This window comes from Trachinotus anak, unplaced genomic scaffold (assembly GCF_046630095.1).
Source record: "Trachinotus anak isolate AG129_WGS33_773 ecotype Australia unplaced genomic scaffold, CSIRO_AGI_Tana_v1 ptg000023l, whole genome shotgun sequence".
Lineage (NCBI taxonomy): Eukaryota > Metazoa > Chordata > Actinopteri > Carangiformes > Carangidae > Trachinotus > Trachinotus anak.
In genome coordinates, this window is record NW_027273874.1 from 4,786,152 (window position 1) to 4,803,492 (window position 17,341).

The 17,341-nt window shown below is 38.4% G+C and overlaps 1 protein-coding gene across 2 annotated transcripts; it reads left to right on the forward strand.

Annotated features, from left to right (window-relative positions):
• Positions 1 to 68: 68 nt before the first annotated feature.
• Positions 69 to 17,090, forward strand: LOC139607132 (solute carrier family 12 member 3-like). Of its 2 annotated transcripts, XM_071459781.1 has the most exons (28): positions 69 to 784; positions 2,026 to 2,214; positions 2,446 to 2,602; positions 3,242 to 3,379; positions 3,523 to 3,598; positions 4,277 to 4,372; positions 4,863 to 5,002; positions 5,235 to 5,345; positions 5,464 to 5,575; positions 6,154 to 6,284; positions 6,380 to 6,464; positions 7,121 to 7,278; positions 7,465 to 7,572; positions 8,039 to 8,162; positions 8,303 to 8,404; positions 8,818 to 8,973; positions 9,129 to 9,228; positions 9,530 to 9,641; positions 9,742 to 9,876; positions 10,167 to 10,273; positions 10,552 to 10,634; positions 10,751 to 10,819; positions 12,317 to 12,421; positions 12,662 to 12,773; positions 13,148 to 13,234; positions 13,679 to 13,814; positions 13,924 to 13,991; positions 15,223 to 17,090. In XM_071459781.1, exons 2-28 carry the CDS (start codon positions 2,045 to 2,047, stop codon positions 15,359 to 15,361), a joined length of 3,117 nt encoding a protein of 1,038 aa, XP_071315882.1. In that variant the 5' UTR covers positions 69 to 784; positions 2,026 to 2,044; the 3' UTR covers positions 15,362 to 17,090. The 2 variants fall into 2 exon arrangements, with proteins under 2 accessions (XP_071315882.1, XP_071315881.1); XM_071459780.1 differs by having other exon boundaries at positions 69 to 2,214.
• Positions 17,091 to 17,341: the final 251 nt, after the last annotated feature.

Consider the following 17,341-nt stretch of genomic DNA (forward strand, 5'->3'; position numbering starts at 1 on the left):
TGTGTGTGTGTGTGTGTGTGTGTGTGTGGGGGGGGGGGGGGGGGGGGGGGGGGGGGTCAAATGTTTTGTACAGCAGAGGAGTCTCTTCCTGTGCATTAGTAAACATTACTATGTCACGAACAGTCAACGTCGTGAGTCAGCCAACAGAAGTATCTGGAAACTACAGTTATTTAGAATTGCTCAGTCAAAAAAAGGCGAGAATATCAATTTTAAAAGATCTTTTTAAATTTAACAAACTCTTACCGTGGGAAACATGGGAACAATAATGACCAAAACACCAGAATGAGTGAAAGTTATGTTTTGAACAAATAGTATCGCACAACTACAACATAGTGTGATTGTGAATTTGTTATGTGAATGTGTTTTTCTCCCTAAACAAATTGTAATTGTAATTTGCTTTATTTTGAATTACAATATTTCCAGGAAAAAAAAAAAAAACAGCTTCAAAGAGAAGCTAAACTATCTCTTATGAAGTTGGCTTCCATTTTTTTCAGTGTAGATGAAAAGATGATAGGGGTGTGTGTGTGTGTGTGTGTGTGTGTGTGTGTGTGTGTGTGTGTGTGTGTGTGTGTGTGTGTGTGTGTGTGTGTGTGTGTGTGTGTGTGTGTGTGTGAGTGAGAGAGAGAGAAGGGAGGGAGTGAAGAAGATGAGGGAGATGGGAGGGGGTGTCATCTACCTCATCAATGATATAAATATAAGGAGTCGCACTGTGAAATGAAAAAAGGAGCGTACAGTATTTCATTTGCTGACACTGGCGTATTCATCTGGAACAGAAAACACTTGCGTGAGTACTTAACACTTGTTTTTTTCTACTGTTTTTCTGCTAAATATAACAGTAATTCAGTGTTTCCATTCAAACATTAAAAGGTTTAATCACATTTAAAATTTTTAGATATATGTTAGGTTATAGCTATATAATTTTAATGGTGTTTTATCACTTTTAAAATGAACAGCTGTCATTTTAATCTCTTTCTCCTGCTGTTAATCACTTTCCCTTTGCCTTTTGCCACATCTATCTCATCACTGAAACTCTCTGATTAATGGATGAGTAGAAATGTATTCAAGTTTACTGATGCCAAATGCTGACTTTAACCATCAGTTTGTAGATTATTACATTGCTACGACCAATATGTAGGGTCATTTTCAACAGTTTGTATCTTTAATGCATTTCTGGTCCCACTGGAAAGAAAGGAAAGAAAATTCTCACATCATTAAACCCTACCAAAAAATGTTATTATCTTTTGTCAAGTTGTAAGACTTGCACATTCACTTTTTCTTATGCAGGTGCATCAAATGAAAGCTGAGGTAGTCTTGTAAAAAAGGAACCTCCCACACACTGATCTTACAAGACTTATACTGAATCAGAATTGCATCAGTAATTAGTCAGTTTTAAGAGTATGAATCCTCATCAGTAAAATGAAACATTTACCAGGGTCAGTGTGGGTTGGGTGTGAAAACTACAAGTTTTGAAAATGTAAAAAAATCAACAGGAGGTAGAGTTTGAAAGAAGTCAATGAAGGTAGCAGCTCGAGGCTACATTAACTCCAACTAGCATAACCGGTCGAGGCAGACGGCCGCCCACCCTGAGCCCGGTTCTGTTGGAGGTTTCTTCCTGTTAAAGGGAGTTTTTCCTCCCCCCTGTCGCCAACTGCCGCTCTTTGTGGGAACTGTTGGGTTTTTCTCTTTAACAGAGTAAGGTCTTGACCTTGCCCTGTGAAGTGCCTTGAGATAATGTATATTATGATTTGGCGCTATACAAATAAAATTGAAATTGAATTGAATAATGCACTTGAATCTGACTGAGCTGTCAGCGGGTGAGTTGCATTGTTGATAACGTAGGTGCCAGGTTTGACAAGGACGGATGTGCTGCGTTAAGTTTGCATGACTGTCATGATGACTTTATACAAATAAAAATATGCCAGATGTTGTCCAGGTGAGACCCAAGATTACTTAGTAACAGTCAGTTCCAGGCAGCATCACCGAATCTCATTTCCTCAGCCATTTCCTTCCAACATTTTTACACAGGAATCAGTACAACGTGCTGATGGGGCAGTTCACATCCAAACGTGACGGGCTGGTCCCTCGGGTTTGTTTCTCAGCCAATGAAGAAGGACCTTCCAGGTACTTTCCACATCATTTCAATGCCAGCAGCCGACAACAAGATGGTAACCTCCAGATTCCTCCCACCATTGTTGTGTCGGATGTGGATGCGAGGTTTGTGCTGTTAACTTCAATCTATTATTCACGGACCCCTAGAATCTAAAGAATGTTAAACCACAACTAGATATTGTTGCTTTGGTATTTGGCTGCATTATGAGATACACGGGAGACATACAAGACAGTCTCTGCCATTAAAAGAACTGCAGCTCATAACAATGATTTTATTTCAGTATTTTCTGCCATACTTACTGTAAAACACTTTTGCATGGACCTCTTCTCTAACAGTGCATCAGAGAGTCGGGGCTCAAGCATGGACCTGCGACGATCTTCCTTCTACAGCACCTTAGACCTGGTGCCGCAGCTGGAAAACTACGCCAGCACGCTGCCACACCAGAAGCCGAGGGGCCGACCTTCCCTGGAGGCTCTCCGCAAGGCATTTGATGTGAGTTTATAACCTCTGGGAGCCACATCTCACAGCAACATACATTATGTAACTTGGCAGACCCTTTCATATGGAACTGAGAATATGTTTAAGCCTATATCATATACATATCTCTCACAAGTGTGCACCATGTTCTTTGCAAGCACTCAGTTACTACAGATCACTATAAAATGCACTTTGAATGCAAAACATTCAATTAAAAGTATCCAGACTAAGTGTGAAGAAATAGCACATATTCAGGGTCAAAGGTCATTAGTTTTGATGCAAGGAGTTGTTCAGTATATGTGTCCTCACAATTAGTTGATACCAGTTTCTTTAGCTAGTCAGACCGATGAGACAAGTCTAGAGGTTTATTTGGTTTAGAGACTAAACTTTATTCACCACCACTCTCATTACTGAGACTTAAATGTGTGATTCAAATATAGTCAGAATGAAGATAGGCTTTAGTGTAAAGCTTAATGAAGTCAGCTAACAAGATTACAGCATTTAGCAATTCCAATGATTAGTCATGTACCCTATAGAGCTGATAACTGGCAAGTATTGACTGGCTTATATAAAGTTATCACTGTTATTGCACAGTGCAACATAGAGCACAATAATGTTTGTTTCCCTCTTTGTTTTAAATTGTATTTTTCTCAGGAGGCGGAGGCGGGGATGGAGGTGACAAAAACCACCACTGACTCAGTCAGCAGCCTAGTTACTGATAGTGGACATGAAGAATCACAAGGTCCGCAGGAGAAAGCTCCTGTTAGATTTGGCTGGGTGACTGGAGTCATGGTGAGTAAGGGGGTTTGTGTGTGTGTGTGTGTGTGTGTGTGTGTATTCGAGTGCAGAACATGCACCTTTTTTATGTATGAATCAGTCTTACAAACATCACACAGAAAACACCCACAGAGCTGTTTTTGTTGAACTTCACACAGATGCGTTGCATGCTGAATATCTGGGGAGTCATCCTGTTTCTCCGCCTGTCGTGGATCGTTTCTCAGGCAGGCATCTGTGAGTTATCACTTCATTCATTCTTCCATTCAGTCAGTCCCATTCATTCTCTTCTTTGTTGCTGTAGCAGTCCCTAGCTCCACTCTTGCTCATGTCTTTTATTGATCTACCAGGAAATGGCGATTTAGGGAGGACAGAGAAAAAAAAAATACACTATGTAAAGACATGAAGTGTAATATGTATTTCCATCAGACTTGGTTGATTAAAAACTAAACAAAAATAATTGATAAAACAAAAAAAGTTTAAACCTGTGGCATAATGCCACTATCCTTCTATGTATTAAGTGATGACTGTAAGTGAGTCACAAACTCCTGCATGTACAATGTTTTTTTTTTTCCTGACAAAACATTTGATAAAGCTCTATCAAATCTTGATCTTGGGATACTTTGTTGAAAACTGATAAAAATCATAAATTTGACTCCTAGTAATAACCTTAATGGCACCATAAAGGACAATGAAGAGCTCTCTAAAAGCGTAAAAATAAATAAGAACTCTTTAGTACTAAAGTCCCTCTCAACATCAGCAGCAAGAGGAGAGCATGTAAGTAATGTGAAGATGTACAGTAAATTCATAATATCTAGCTAAGACATGCAAGTGACCCTGTTTTAAAACTGAAAATTAAAAGTACTTACGATAGTTTCTCAATAATGATTAATGCCTTTTTTCTTTTCGTCTCAGTGTTGACCTGCCTTATAATCCTGATGTCTGTGACGGTGACCTCGGTGACTGCCCTCTCTATCTCTGCCATTGCCACCAATGGGAGGGTGATCTCAGGTCAGTCACTTCCTGTGTCTCCAGATCGATGTAAAAGTCATGTATATAAATGTATAGTGTTAAAAAATCTCCACAGAAGTGCGGCAACAGCGATGTACTGTTGTGTTACATTTATACTGTTAAAAATAACTGATTTGATCCTTTAAAAATGGAAATTAAAGAATAAAATTCCAACAGATTGAAGACAAAAGAAATAAAAATGTATTTTTTTTTATTTTTATTTGTAGTAAGGTATATGTTCCTATGCCACTCACAAACAGAAATATAAAACAAAAACAATTGTTTTAGGTGTACAAGTCAAAAGGTTTTCCATAGTTTCATGTCATGGCTCAGGTGGACTAGGTCAAAGGTCAAAACAAATAATACTAAAACTTGATTAGGGATTTGGGAACAGGTGAGTAGGTAGGCAGGAGAGGATTCATTTCATATTTACATACCCATATCAACAAATTTCTGTGTGACTCATCTTTGGTCTAAAATGCATTTTCAGGCGGGGCCTATTTCATGATCTCCCGCTCTCTGGGTCCTGAAATCGGTGGACCAATTGGGATGGTCTTTTCCTTCGCCAATGCTCTGGCTTGTGCACTCAACACTGTTGGCTTTGCAGAGGTGGTCCGTGATCTAATGCAGGTACTTATAATGCTTCAGCATTTTAAAAAAGAATAAATACATTTGGTTTACATGCTTTCAATTATTTTAGCTACCCAAAGCTCACTGTGTATTTTTATATTTCCTTAGTAATTTTAAATTAAAAGGATGCCTCATGATGCCTTGTAAAATAACTTGCATAACAGAATGTTAGGCAACTGAGCAAGTGTTTGGTTTCTTATGCATGTGTGAATAATTTGGTTGATGTACGTAGGAGTTTGGTGTCGTCATGGTCGATTCAGTCAATGATGTCCGTATTGTGGGTGTGATCACAGTGACGGTTCTTCTGTTCATTTCACTGGCTGGAATGGAATGGGAGTCCAAGGTGAGCACATACTGACACTGTGATTTTGCTTTTGCTTGCTTTTAGTGGCCCATAAATCTCCCCATGTCTCACTAATTTCCTTCTTTATCACATCTTTTCTTTTGTCTCTGTCTCTCAGGCCCAGATTTTGTTCTTCACAGTTCTCATGGTCTCTTTTTCCAATTACTTTGTGGGCACATTCATCCCTCCCAGTGTAGAGAAACAGGCCCAGGGCGTCTTTGGATACAACAGTGAGTTCATGTTTCTCAGAAAAATGTATATACAGAAAATTTACATCCAGAAATTTTGATAATCCTTTATCTTATCTAAATGATCAGTTGGTGTTGGTGAATTAATCAGTATTGTTTTAGAACATTAAAATCAAAAAAATCTGCATAGAAAAATCACTATTGCAAAATGTGTGTAGCGTCTGATTGTGGAAAATGAATACGCTTTTAAGCTTAAACACTGTGTAGTTTCCTCCACTGAATTAGGTGCCTCTCAAGGACAGCAAAATTAAACAAACTGCATCTGATGAAGCACAGTTAAGAGAACATTAATCTGTATCTGCAACAATGTGAAACAGGTTACCAGTGGCAAAGCACCTGTAATTATACCTGTAACGTGAAAATGAATAGTTAGATTTTATGTATTTGACCTGAGAGTGCAATAACTGATTCAATATCTACAACAACTGTTTTTGAAATCCGAGGTCAAAAAAGAAAAGTTTTTATTATCTCAACTAATCCCTTCAGGTTATGACATCATTAGTTTCACTATCATTTATACTTGAGAGGACAGTAGACTGTTTTATGTTGCCCATCACCAGGTGAAATCTTCATGGCAAACCTGAAACCTGACTGGAGAGGACTTGGAAACGACTTTTTCCAGATGTTTGCCATTTTCTTCCCCTCTGCCATTGGCATCTTGTCTGGAGCCAACATCTCTGGAGACCTCAAAGTATGACAGGAAAGAAGAGAAGTAGATTTATACTTAACCACAACTGGCAACAAGAACTATATTAATCTTGACCTGTTTATTGTTTCCTTTTGCAGGACCCTGCTACTGCTATCCCTAAAGGCACCCTCATGGCCATTTTATGGACTACATTCAGTTATTTAGCTATTTCTGTGACAGTTGGTAAGCTATTGGTTTAACATTTTTGTATTGATTTGTCTGTGATTTGATTGGGCAATTACCTGAACCAGGGAGAGTTATTATGGGTAAGGGGGGAGAGACAGGGCATACGGGGAATGAGGATTTATCACTCATATCAAGGGTAGTGTCATCGGCGTACAGCATGAGCATAAGATGGATGGTAGCTCAAAATAGTAGAAGAAATAGAAATGTCACAGACTTTGACATCAAAATTTGTCATCACACAGCTCACTTCAAACCTTTATCATAAATCATGAGGGCCATGATATAAAGTATCTCTGGCCAGGGCTAATACATCCAAAAAATAATTAATTCCAGTTTTCAAAATAGGAGAGCCTGGATTATGAAAGGCCATGTAAGTCACATCCAATCCAAGGAGACCCAAAATGTTGTTAACTTGAATAAACACAAGAGAGAAAGAACATCGCTGGCAGCAGCAATTTTTATTAACTGACTGAACTTAATTGGGACCCAGCCTGTCTCTGGTCCCAGGTTTGGTCCTGGAACCAGAGACAGGGACCCTTGAGACCCTTGAGACCTCTTAAAACCTCTAAGACACATTTTTTCTTTGCTGTGCCTGCGGTCTCAATATCATTTTGCATTGTTACTATAATATTTGGATTTTCGTTCTGCTTCAGGGTCATGTGTTATACGGGACGCTTCTGGAAATATAAGTGACATTTTGACTGGGAACATCACTGATGACTGTGTGGGAACGGGATGTAACCTGGGCTGGAACTTCACAGAGTGCATCGAGTCACAGTCTTGCACATATGGTCTGGCAAACAATTCTAAGGTACCATTCAGTTCAGTTACAAAAGGCCATCTATTTATAATGAAATGAATGTATGACATCTCAGTGGGTTAGTGCAATGAGACACTTTTCCTTAAATGTTGGTGATTTTAATCAGTGTTCAGAATTTGTTTTATAGAAAAAGATTATATTAAATCATGAATTCTTCATGATGTCTTCTCCAACCAGGTTCTGGGCCAAGTTTCAGGTTTCTACTACCTCATCACTGCTGGTGTGTTTGCAGCCAGCTTGTCATCTGCTCTTGGCTTCCTTGTCTCGGCTCCTAAAGTCTTTCAGGTAAGAAATCACAGGCAAAACTCAGTGTGGAAATGTGTGATACATCTAGGAAAATTCAACTTTTATTAACAAAAATAATAAATTGAATAGTAATTTTAAAAAATACTTTTATAAAGGGGACACTGCACTTTAATCTCTTCTGTATTTTAGAGTACCTTTCAATGAAAAAGCTTGCACATTTTCAGTGTATAAAGACACTGTGAATTCTCTCCTATTTAAAAAAAATGGGTTTCACCTGTCCAACATAGAAAACCACTAAGGACAGATGTGTTTCTCTCCATGTTTGTATTTTGATGTATTAAAAAATCTACAGCATTACCCATGTAACATTTCCAGCTAAATTAAGATGAACTGAATATTTTTGAGCAATAGACCTGCGAAATTTAGACTTTTCAAGGATTTATGACATTGTTGGACATCCAGTATTTTTGTCTTATAAGCTTATATTTTCTGCTTTATGTTCCAGTGTCTCTGCAGAGACAAAATATACCCATACATTGGAGTCTTTGCAAAGGGTTATGGGAAAAATGATGAGCCACTCCGGGCCTATATCCTCTGCTACATCATTGCTATGGCCTTCATTCTCATTGGTTGGTGTGATCCAATTCTGTTATTGTTTTATTACTGGAATTATTGATTCACATATTTGTCGTTATGTGCCAAATATACATTTTTGTCTCTGGATTTGTCATGTTTTTTTTTTTTTTTTCTCCCTCCTGTGTCATTATAGGTAATCTGAACATCATTGCAGCTTTGATCTCCAACTTCTTCCTGTGTTCCTACTCTCTCATCAACTTCAGCTGCTTTCATGCTTCAATCACCAACTCCCCTGGTCAGTGACGTGCTCACACACTACACTATACACAAGCGTTCCTTCTTTCATTGTTACTGGTCCTTTAGATGATGATCCCGTTAATTCAATATGGAGAGAGATCTATTTTTCCCCATTGGCTGCCATTGTGGACCATTATCACAAAGGTGTGAAAGATTGATAGAGAAAAGAGCAGTAGAAATGCAATGAGCTATCATCATGCTTCAGTAACAGCTTAGATTCCCTTGAATAGACAACCTGTCCAGGCTGTACCTCACCTCACCTCTTACCCACTGATTTCAATTCCCCAGCCTACTGAAAAGCCAAAGGTTTCAAACTCTAATTTGAAGACATCATGAACTTATTGTATGTGAGATTAGTGCCTGTGTTATGGCAACTGAGAGTCCTCTATTTCTCACTGCTGCCCCCTTTAGGTTGGAGACCATCATTTCACTACTACAGTAAATGGACGGCTTTGTTTGGAGCAGTGATCTCTGTAGTTCTGATGTTCCTGTTGACCTGGTGGGCTGCTCTTGTCACCTTCAGTATCATCTTCTTCCTGTTTGGATATGTCAACTACAACAAGCCCAGTAAGTCAAAAAGCAAACAGTGTGTCTTGAAATTCAGCTCTGTACTTATCAGACTAATAGTAAATCAAAGACTGATAAAAAGTGCAAATTGCATGAGGTTCTCTCAGCTCTTTCACACTCCCATCACTTGTGTGTGTTTTTTTTTCAATCCACAGAGGTAAACTGGGGATCATCAGTCCAGGCAGGTACATACAACATGGCTTTGTCATACTCTGTCTCTCTGTCTGGTGTGGAGGATCATGTCAAGAACTTTAGGTGAGTGACCTCAAATATCAAGTATATTATGCATCAGTTATCCTCAAATCACATGTCAGCTGATTATTGTATGAGAGCATATTGTTTTTGTGGACCAATGAGTGTAATACACCAAACCAATACACTGTATAAGCATTCTCTCTAATAGTATTTGTCCATTAATCCATTTCTTCATACTTATCATTTAGTAGTTCAGTGCTGTACTTACTTTCTGTCTCTTAAAGGTGATCATTGGTGGTGAAAGTAATGATCTAAACTCTGACCGTTGACCCTCTTTGTCGCCTCTGATGTGTTCTCTCAGACCCCAGTGTCTCGTCCTGACTGGGCCCCCAAACCAGCGACCTGCGCTGGTGGACTTTGTTGGCTCCTTCACCAAGCATATAAGCCTCATGATCTGCGGCGACATAATCACGGTCAGTCCTTCAGTCTCAACATCTTTGTTACAGAAGTTTATGTCTTTGGTTACATTGCGCTGTTATCTAAAGATATTGTTGAATCCGCGGCCTCCTTTAGGAGCAAGATAGGCAGACCCGTGCGCTGGATGCCACAGATTGGTTGGTAAAGTGGATGAACAAGAGGAAGGTGCGCTCGTTCTATACTCCTTTCACTGCACACAGCCTCAGAGGTGGAGCTCGTCACTTGCTGCAGGTACAACTTTCATTATCTGTGATTATAGCTTTAATTGTACAAAAAACAATTACTGGAGAAAGTATCTGGCTACATTTTAAGAACAGTTTGCCTCAACAACTGGTTCTACATACCTGAAATAAATTATATATTCTTTATTTTATGTCTCATCTTCATTCTTCTCACCATATCATCTATTGGGTCCTGTCAGCAGAGTTTTTAATCATAGTATAGCTTTCACTGTAGGTCCTTGGATTGCTCATATAGTAAATGTTCTGATTTTTATTATTTTATTTTAAAACCTTTGCAAGGCTTCTGGTCTCGGCAAGCTAAAGCCCAACACTCTGGTCCTGGGCTTCAAGACAAACTGGAGGGACAGTTCTCCTGAAAGCATTGAAGATTACATCAACACCATATAGTACGTTGGTCCTTATTAATTGTGCCATGAAGCAGTAAAGTCTTCTCTTTTTTTTACCATTACCTGCGAACTTAAAAATGCAGAGACTAAAAGTGTGAGCCTGTATCTGTTAGTCAAAATTCAAATGAGAGTAAGAGCTGTCTCAGTGTGATACATTAAACTTATCTGGAACCCTGTCTTTATAGTTACAGCTACAGTAATATAAAGGCTAAGACCAAAGTCCTTGTATTTTTTATAATGCAGAGCCTTCTCTGTACTCTTGCTCTTCTTCTTTCTAGTGATACCTTTGACTCCAACTTCTGTTTGTGTATCCTGAGGATGATGGATGGGTTAGATATCTTTGACCAGTTTGATGGCGAAGGTAAAAAAAAAATCTATTCATTTATTTGATTTTATTTTGTGTGCTTTCATACAATATGACATATCTGTACAATTAAAAAAAAATAGATCAATGATGATGTAATATCTTTCCTCCAGTGAACCACAGCTTTGAGCCTGACAAAGTTGTTGATAATGATGACCAGCAGTCTCCTGAGAGGGTATCTGGTGAGTACTTTGCACACATACACACTGGATTACAGTATTGTATTGACTCACAATACCTGGGGGATCACAAAAAACCCCCAAATCAGGAATGATCCAAGTCTAACTGTAACTGATGTAGGACCTTGAACATTTTTAGCTTGAGTTTAAGGAAAGCGCACTTACAACAAACCTGTTCCTGTGTGGATGAGCTTTCAATATACATTAAAATATATTAAATATTGCTGGGAAAACTTATTGAAATTGATTTTCATTTTTATTTTATTGTTGGCTGTGTTTGTTAAAATGCAGAGACACGTGTTTTTGAGTTTTCACACAAAGTTCAGTGTTTGAAAGTCATTGCCCTGCATTACCGCAACAGTTATGCAACACTAATGAAGCGCCCTAATTCTGCACTCTGATAAACACACTACCTCAGTCATTCACACATACCTGATATAATAAAGCCATAAAAAAAGGCATCCCCTTTTTATCTCTGAGCATATTTTTGAGATGTAGGCTACGGTTATACTGCATGAACACACATGTTAAAATGAGATACTGGCTGTTTCTGCACTGTGGGATATAGCAAAAAAAAAAAAATCCTGGCCAATAGTGTAGCCACTGAAAGCAAGATTCCAGATATCTCTGACAAAATCTACATCAAGTGCACGGGTAAGTTACATACAATGTTTCCGTTTGATGGAATGATGCAGCCATAAAAATAACTCCACACGGAGTCTAGGGTGGTGCCGTGTTTGACTCAGGCCACAAGAGTGCAGGGCATAGATGATGAACATGATATCCCAAGTGCTTAGTGGACATAAAACAAAATGCTTCATTATCGTGCTGTAACAATGAAATGAAATCAAGAAGTGTTTTTACCAAACTTGCTGTGGTATCTGTATCGTTGTGAGTTTGTATGGGTTTGTAGTGCTGAAAGCTGCCAGCCATGAGCACACAGTGTTCGTGTTAGCTTGGGAGAGTGTGGGCACAAGGCTGTTTCCTGGAGGCAATGCAAACCAGATTCATCTCAAACATGCAAAAGATACCTGCAAAAAAAGAAGTAGTTCATTCATTTGTCATTCAGCACTAGCCTGATGTTTCAATACTTTGTGTTAACACCATAACTTCAATGAAGTGGTGGAAGCAGCTGATACAGAATATACTGAACAGTATGTGATTCTTTGGGCAATGTGGGGCAAAATTATTCTTCTTTCCAACTTTAAAGGTACTCATGGTAATTTAAAAATAAAAAGGATGAAAATTCAAACTTTAACTTTAGGATGACCTGAATGCAAACATTTATCAAAAGAGTAACTGTAAACACAGCTGCTTCTGTTTTCCTTTAGCAAGAATTAATGTAATGAGCAGTAATACACTCCAAAGTGTGTGGACATGACAAGGCTTTCATGTGCAGTTTGCCGACTTGGCCATTGTTTTATTATACTTCCTGATATTACCTAGGGTAAATATAATATTTGCCCCCACAGCTCACTCATCCTCCTCTTGCTGTTACAGTTGATAACATCTCTGATAAAAGCGACAGTGATCAGATCAAGACAGTGTTTCAGAATGACCAGGGGAAGAAGACCATTGACGTCTACTGGATAGCTGATGATGGAGGTGAGCCCAAAGAGAGGTGTCATCTGACAAAACAAGGACAATACACCACTTGCATGTTGACTTAATAACTTAATATGTGTACAACATCAAAATCACATAAAAAAACTCGAGAATTAATATAAACCTCACAAATAAACATTAGGCGTATCACCTCCTACCTTCAGCAGTGTCTTCATCCATTCCCTTTGAGTTGGCTCCCCTTCCTCACCTGCTGTCTTTCTCCTCTTCGTCTCCTTTAAGGTCTGACACTGCTGGTGCCTTACCTGCTCACCAGAAGAAAACGCTGGCACAGCAGTAAGGTCAGGGTCTTCATTGTGGGAGATGAACAGAACATGGAAGAAGGCCGCAACGAGTAGGTTTCCCCTTGTTTTACCACCGGTACAAGAGTTGTGGTGCACACCTAACACTTATAAAGAAAACGCTTTTGGTCACGTCCCTTTGCCTTTTCTTCTTCTTGAGCAACAAAATCAATTCACAATTCACCCATTATTTTGAGAGAAAAAAAAGGAAAAATGTTAAGTTGCAACTAATAATGAAAAAATATTTTCCCCATGAAACATCCAAGATTGTATAACCAGCATGTTGAAATTTCTGAATACATTACCTGATAATGACATTATTTGGTCTTGTATTGATCTGCATTTCTACATCTTTTTTTTCTTTTTAAACAGATATTTTTGTTGTTTTCTTTTCTGTGGAAACTCATGCACTGAAACTTTGTTTTAGGATGATTGCTCTGCTGAAGAGGTTCCGTCTGGATTTTAATGACGTTATCGTCATGACAGACAGCGAGAAGCGTCCACACGCCAAGAAGTACGTCCACAAAACAGAAAACTGAACAGTTGCTGCCCAGATAGCAAAATGAAACTTCTGGCCCAATATATGCCTAGGTCTGCAGCCCAAGTCTGGCCCATATACTTCCACATGTGGGCAAAGTCTGGCTGTTATTCTCCAGTATTGTCATCTCAGTCTGTATGGGCTGGATTCTGGTTGTGGAACTGGGTCAGAAGAAAACAATCATGGCCCAAGTATGGGTCGGATTTATTTTGCTATCTCGGAGGCTGCTGGGGAGGCAGTCACCTCATTGCAGAATTTGAAGATTTTTGAATCTGACTCACCCCAGTGGCACTTCCAAAGCTCACACCCTAATGGACTGACTGAAACTAGATTTCTGCTGCATTTATTAACTTCAGTACATTTCATCTCTGCCCTCAACAGCAAACTGAATTCTGTCCTGTTGTTCTTGTTGCTTCTCAGCCTGAGTAGGTTTGTGGACAGTGTCGCCCCCTTCAGGCTACATGATGAACAACAGGATGGCGTCTCGGTTGAGGACTTGAGACAAAGCGCCCCATGGAAAATATCTGACAAAGAGTTTGAGGCCTTCAAACTTAAGGTATGTGTGCGTGTGTGTGTGTTGCATACAGAATTCATCACATCCTTCATTTGCAAGAACACACTGTTCCTTTGAGTCTGTGTCTTACTTTTATTCCCTCCTCTCACAGTCTGAGAGAAAAGTGAGGCTGAATGAAATCATCCGCAGGAATTCGCAACATGCTGCTCTCGTGCTTGTGTGAGTACAGTTCACATCATCAGTCCAGTTGTGCATATGACAGCTTCATGAAAATATTACATAAAGTCACATTTGATTTACTGCAAATACAGCATATTCAAAGCTCATGGCATATTTCAGCTTTCCTTGAGGTCTGCCACCTCTGATCTAGATGGAGATGGTGGGATTTAAAAAGCAGCAACTGCATGGCTTCCCCTGCTCCCACCTCCATCCTTATATTCTTATTCTGGCTGTAAGCCGATATAAGTGTTTATCAATGTATTTGCCAACAACTATAACTCCTGGGGTGCCCTGGTGGCTCATCTGGCAAAGTGGCCCTGGTTCGAATCCAACCTGTGACCCTTTGCTGCATGTCACCCCTACTCTCTGCCTGACTTCCATGTCTCTCTCTAACCGTGTGTCAAACTAAAAGTAAAAAATGCCCAAAAAATAAAAAATGCCCAAAAAATAACTTTAAAAAAAGGCTTAATGTGGGAGTTAACATATCATGAGGTAAAAACCATTGTTAATTAATCAAACTGGAGTAGTTTTGATAATTTATTTTTTTTTTTTTCTTAGAGCCACCTACTTCAACAGCGAACTTATTCTATATGGCAAAATGTATTTGGCAGTGTAATTCCTCCACATGGACAGTAGTTGTTATGGTAAAACAGAAAAGGACTTCCACAAACTGTTGTCACATAGTTAGAAACACACTATTATCAAAAATATCATTGTGTGCTGAAGCATTCAGATTTCTCTTCTTTGCAACTAATGATGATTTAAATTATTAACAGATTTAAAATCACGAGAAAGAGAAAAGTATTAATTTCTGCAATGTAGTGTAGTGTGTCTGCGGTGTGGCTCCTTTTTTTTTTTTTTTTTTTTTAAGTGTCCAAGGATAACGCAGGTACACTCTTAAGTTGTGAGTGTGTTCTCTATATGCTTTGCATTATAGATATGATATAGGTGAAACATGTATACAGGCCTGTCCATCATGTTTATGTCCATGCCTGTCCATGTTTACAAGGATGCAAAGTTATGCACGAAGAGCCTCGGTCCATTGCTATTTCCCTAGTAGTCTGATTCAGACAAAAGAAAGAGATGGAATAGATTAGTCCCTTTGTTTTTGCTGCAAACCACAGCATGCACTAATTTGACTTTTGCAGTGTTTTTGTGGGTCAAGTACAGGCAGCATTTGTTCTTGTTGTGCTGTTTTGTAATGTTCATGTAAATGTGATGGTTTTTCCAGGAGCCTTCCTGTACCACAGGGTGACTGCCCCAGAGCTCTGTACATGGCCTGGCTGGACACTCTGACCTGCGGCCTCCACTGCCCAGCAGTGCTGATACGAGGAAACCAGCAGAACGTCCTCACTTTCTACTGCCAGTAAATACTGCATTAGAGGGATGGATATTTTGAGACATTTAATTAAAACAATGGCCTGGGAACAACAACCCACATAAACCTAATAAGTGATACAAAAATGGGTGTGCAAGATGTGCAATTGATGCCAAGGATGGATTAACATCACAATTTGAACATGAAATGGAATGAAATATGCAGTTGACCTTCCTGGGCATTGATGGAAAATAACACCAATGCAGTTACTTGCATCACTGTCTTCAAGATCATCTTCAGGATGATATGGATGCATCATCTTAGTTGGTTGCCAGTGGCAACAGATGACGGTGCAAGCAAAGAGAAGAGAAGAGATGAGGATCCCCCAGATGCCGATCTTGCCTAGAGTCATAACTTGGAATGACACTGTGATGTCGTGGGTTGTTCTACTAAAGGACTGAAAACCATTCCTCCAAAAGATATGGTCTTATTTGATATTTTGATGATGTTGATGATGATGGAGATCGCTGTCCAACAAGTTGCTCTGAAATTTCCTATTGCTCTTCATTTGGGTTGAGAGCTGGTGACTGTTAAGGCCCTAAACTCAAAGTCAAAGTGTTTATTTTCGTATCTACAGTTTAAAACAAGCTTCCCTGTACAGTATAATTCTTCCTTTGCTGTCTCCTCTGAATACCGGTTATCGATAAAGAAACATGAGTTATAAAAGCATAAAACTAAAAGAAAACAAATAGAACAATATATAGAATATACAAAATACAACAAGCTATAACCTAGCCTGTAAGCCTTAGCTTAGTTGTGTCATTTTGTACACCCTTATAGAAGCTTGTTAACCTAATGAAAATGTATTTATTTTGCTCCACTCATTTTTTTTTTTTTAAATTAACCACTTGTATAAATACTGTACATAAAATAAGATAGTCCTTAATGGGCCCTGCAGTGGGGAAATTTGTATAACTATATATATATATATATATATTACAGCATGCTGTTCAAGAAAATTGAAAAGTGATGTGGAATGAGGATGTAAGAAAATGAAATGATAAAAATCTAAAATTGTTGAAACAAACTTGAGCATATGGAATGAACACACTCACACAGGTTAGGTTATGTCAGAAATAACTCTATTTACTATATTCAACAAATATGTAATTTATTATTAGTCCTTGTTAGGATTAAATGTACAGTCCGTTAAATTGTTTTGTACTATGTCTTTGAAAGAACTCAAGCAAGAGTTTCCAGCAGTTCCTAATCAAGTGGTTTTAAGATAAGTGTAGGTCCCCTTTGTTTTGAGAAACAAGCTTGAGAAGATAGTTTCTTGTAAGATTAGTGCTATTGACACTCACTCATCTGAGGAAATGTACTTCATTAAAAAGAAAGGTCTTTTGGATTAAACTTGTACTCTATAACCAATGATTTCATCCACTGTTTTCAAATTGTTTGTCAAATAAATAGACTTAAACTAGATTTTAAACTCAGTTTTATTTCACTGTAAAAATATATGATTGTTCACATTGCCTATAGTTGTCACAAGATATGTTAGCTGTGTCTGAATAAAAATAAAATGAAATAGCAAAAATAACAAGGCTCAAATATTGCGTATTATGTACACTAAATTCTATATTTTCTCCCCTTAAGTGGCTAGATTTTGTGGCTTTCAAACTTTATTATGGTGTGCTATCTTTCAGATTGTGTGTAATGTAGATTTTATCTGCTTAATACTGTGATGTGTTTGTTTTCTATAACATTAAATTAAATTGTGATTCTCCAAAAGGACAATGAGTTATTAGTGTCAACGATAACATTAATCCCAACTCAGGGATGAAATGTTATGTTTGAATTTTACAAATTGAACTTTGCAAAATGCTAAAATAATTTATAAGTTGTAAAAATTGATTTAATATATTTTCCTTATTAGTGGATATTGTGGAATAGCATCTTTTGTTTCTGCTTCTTGGGCAGTGAACAAGGGGGTGTGTCCCATTATTATTCTTGTTATGCATTATGTGAACTA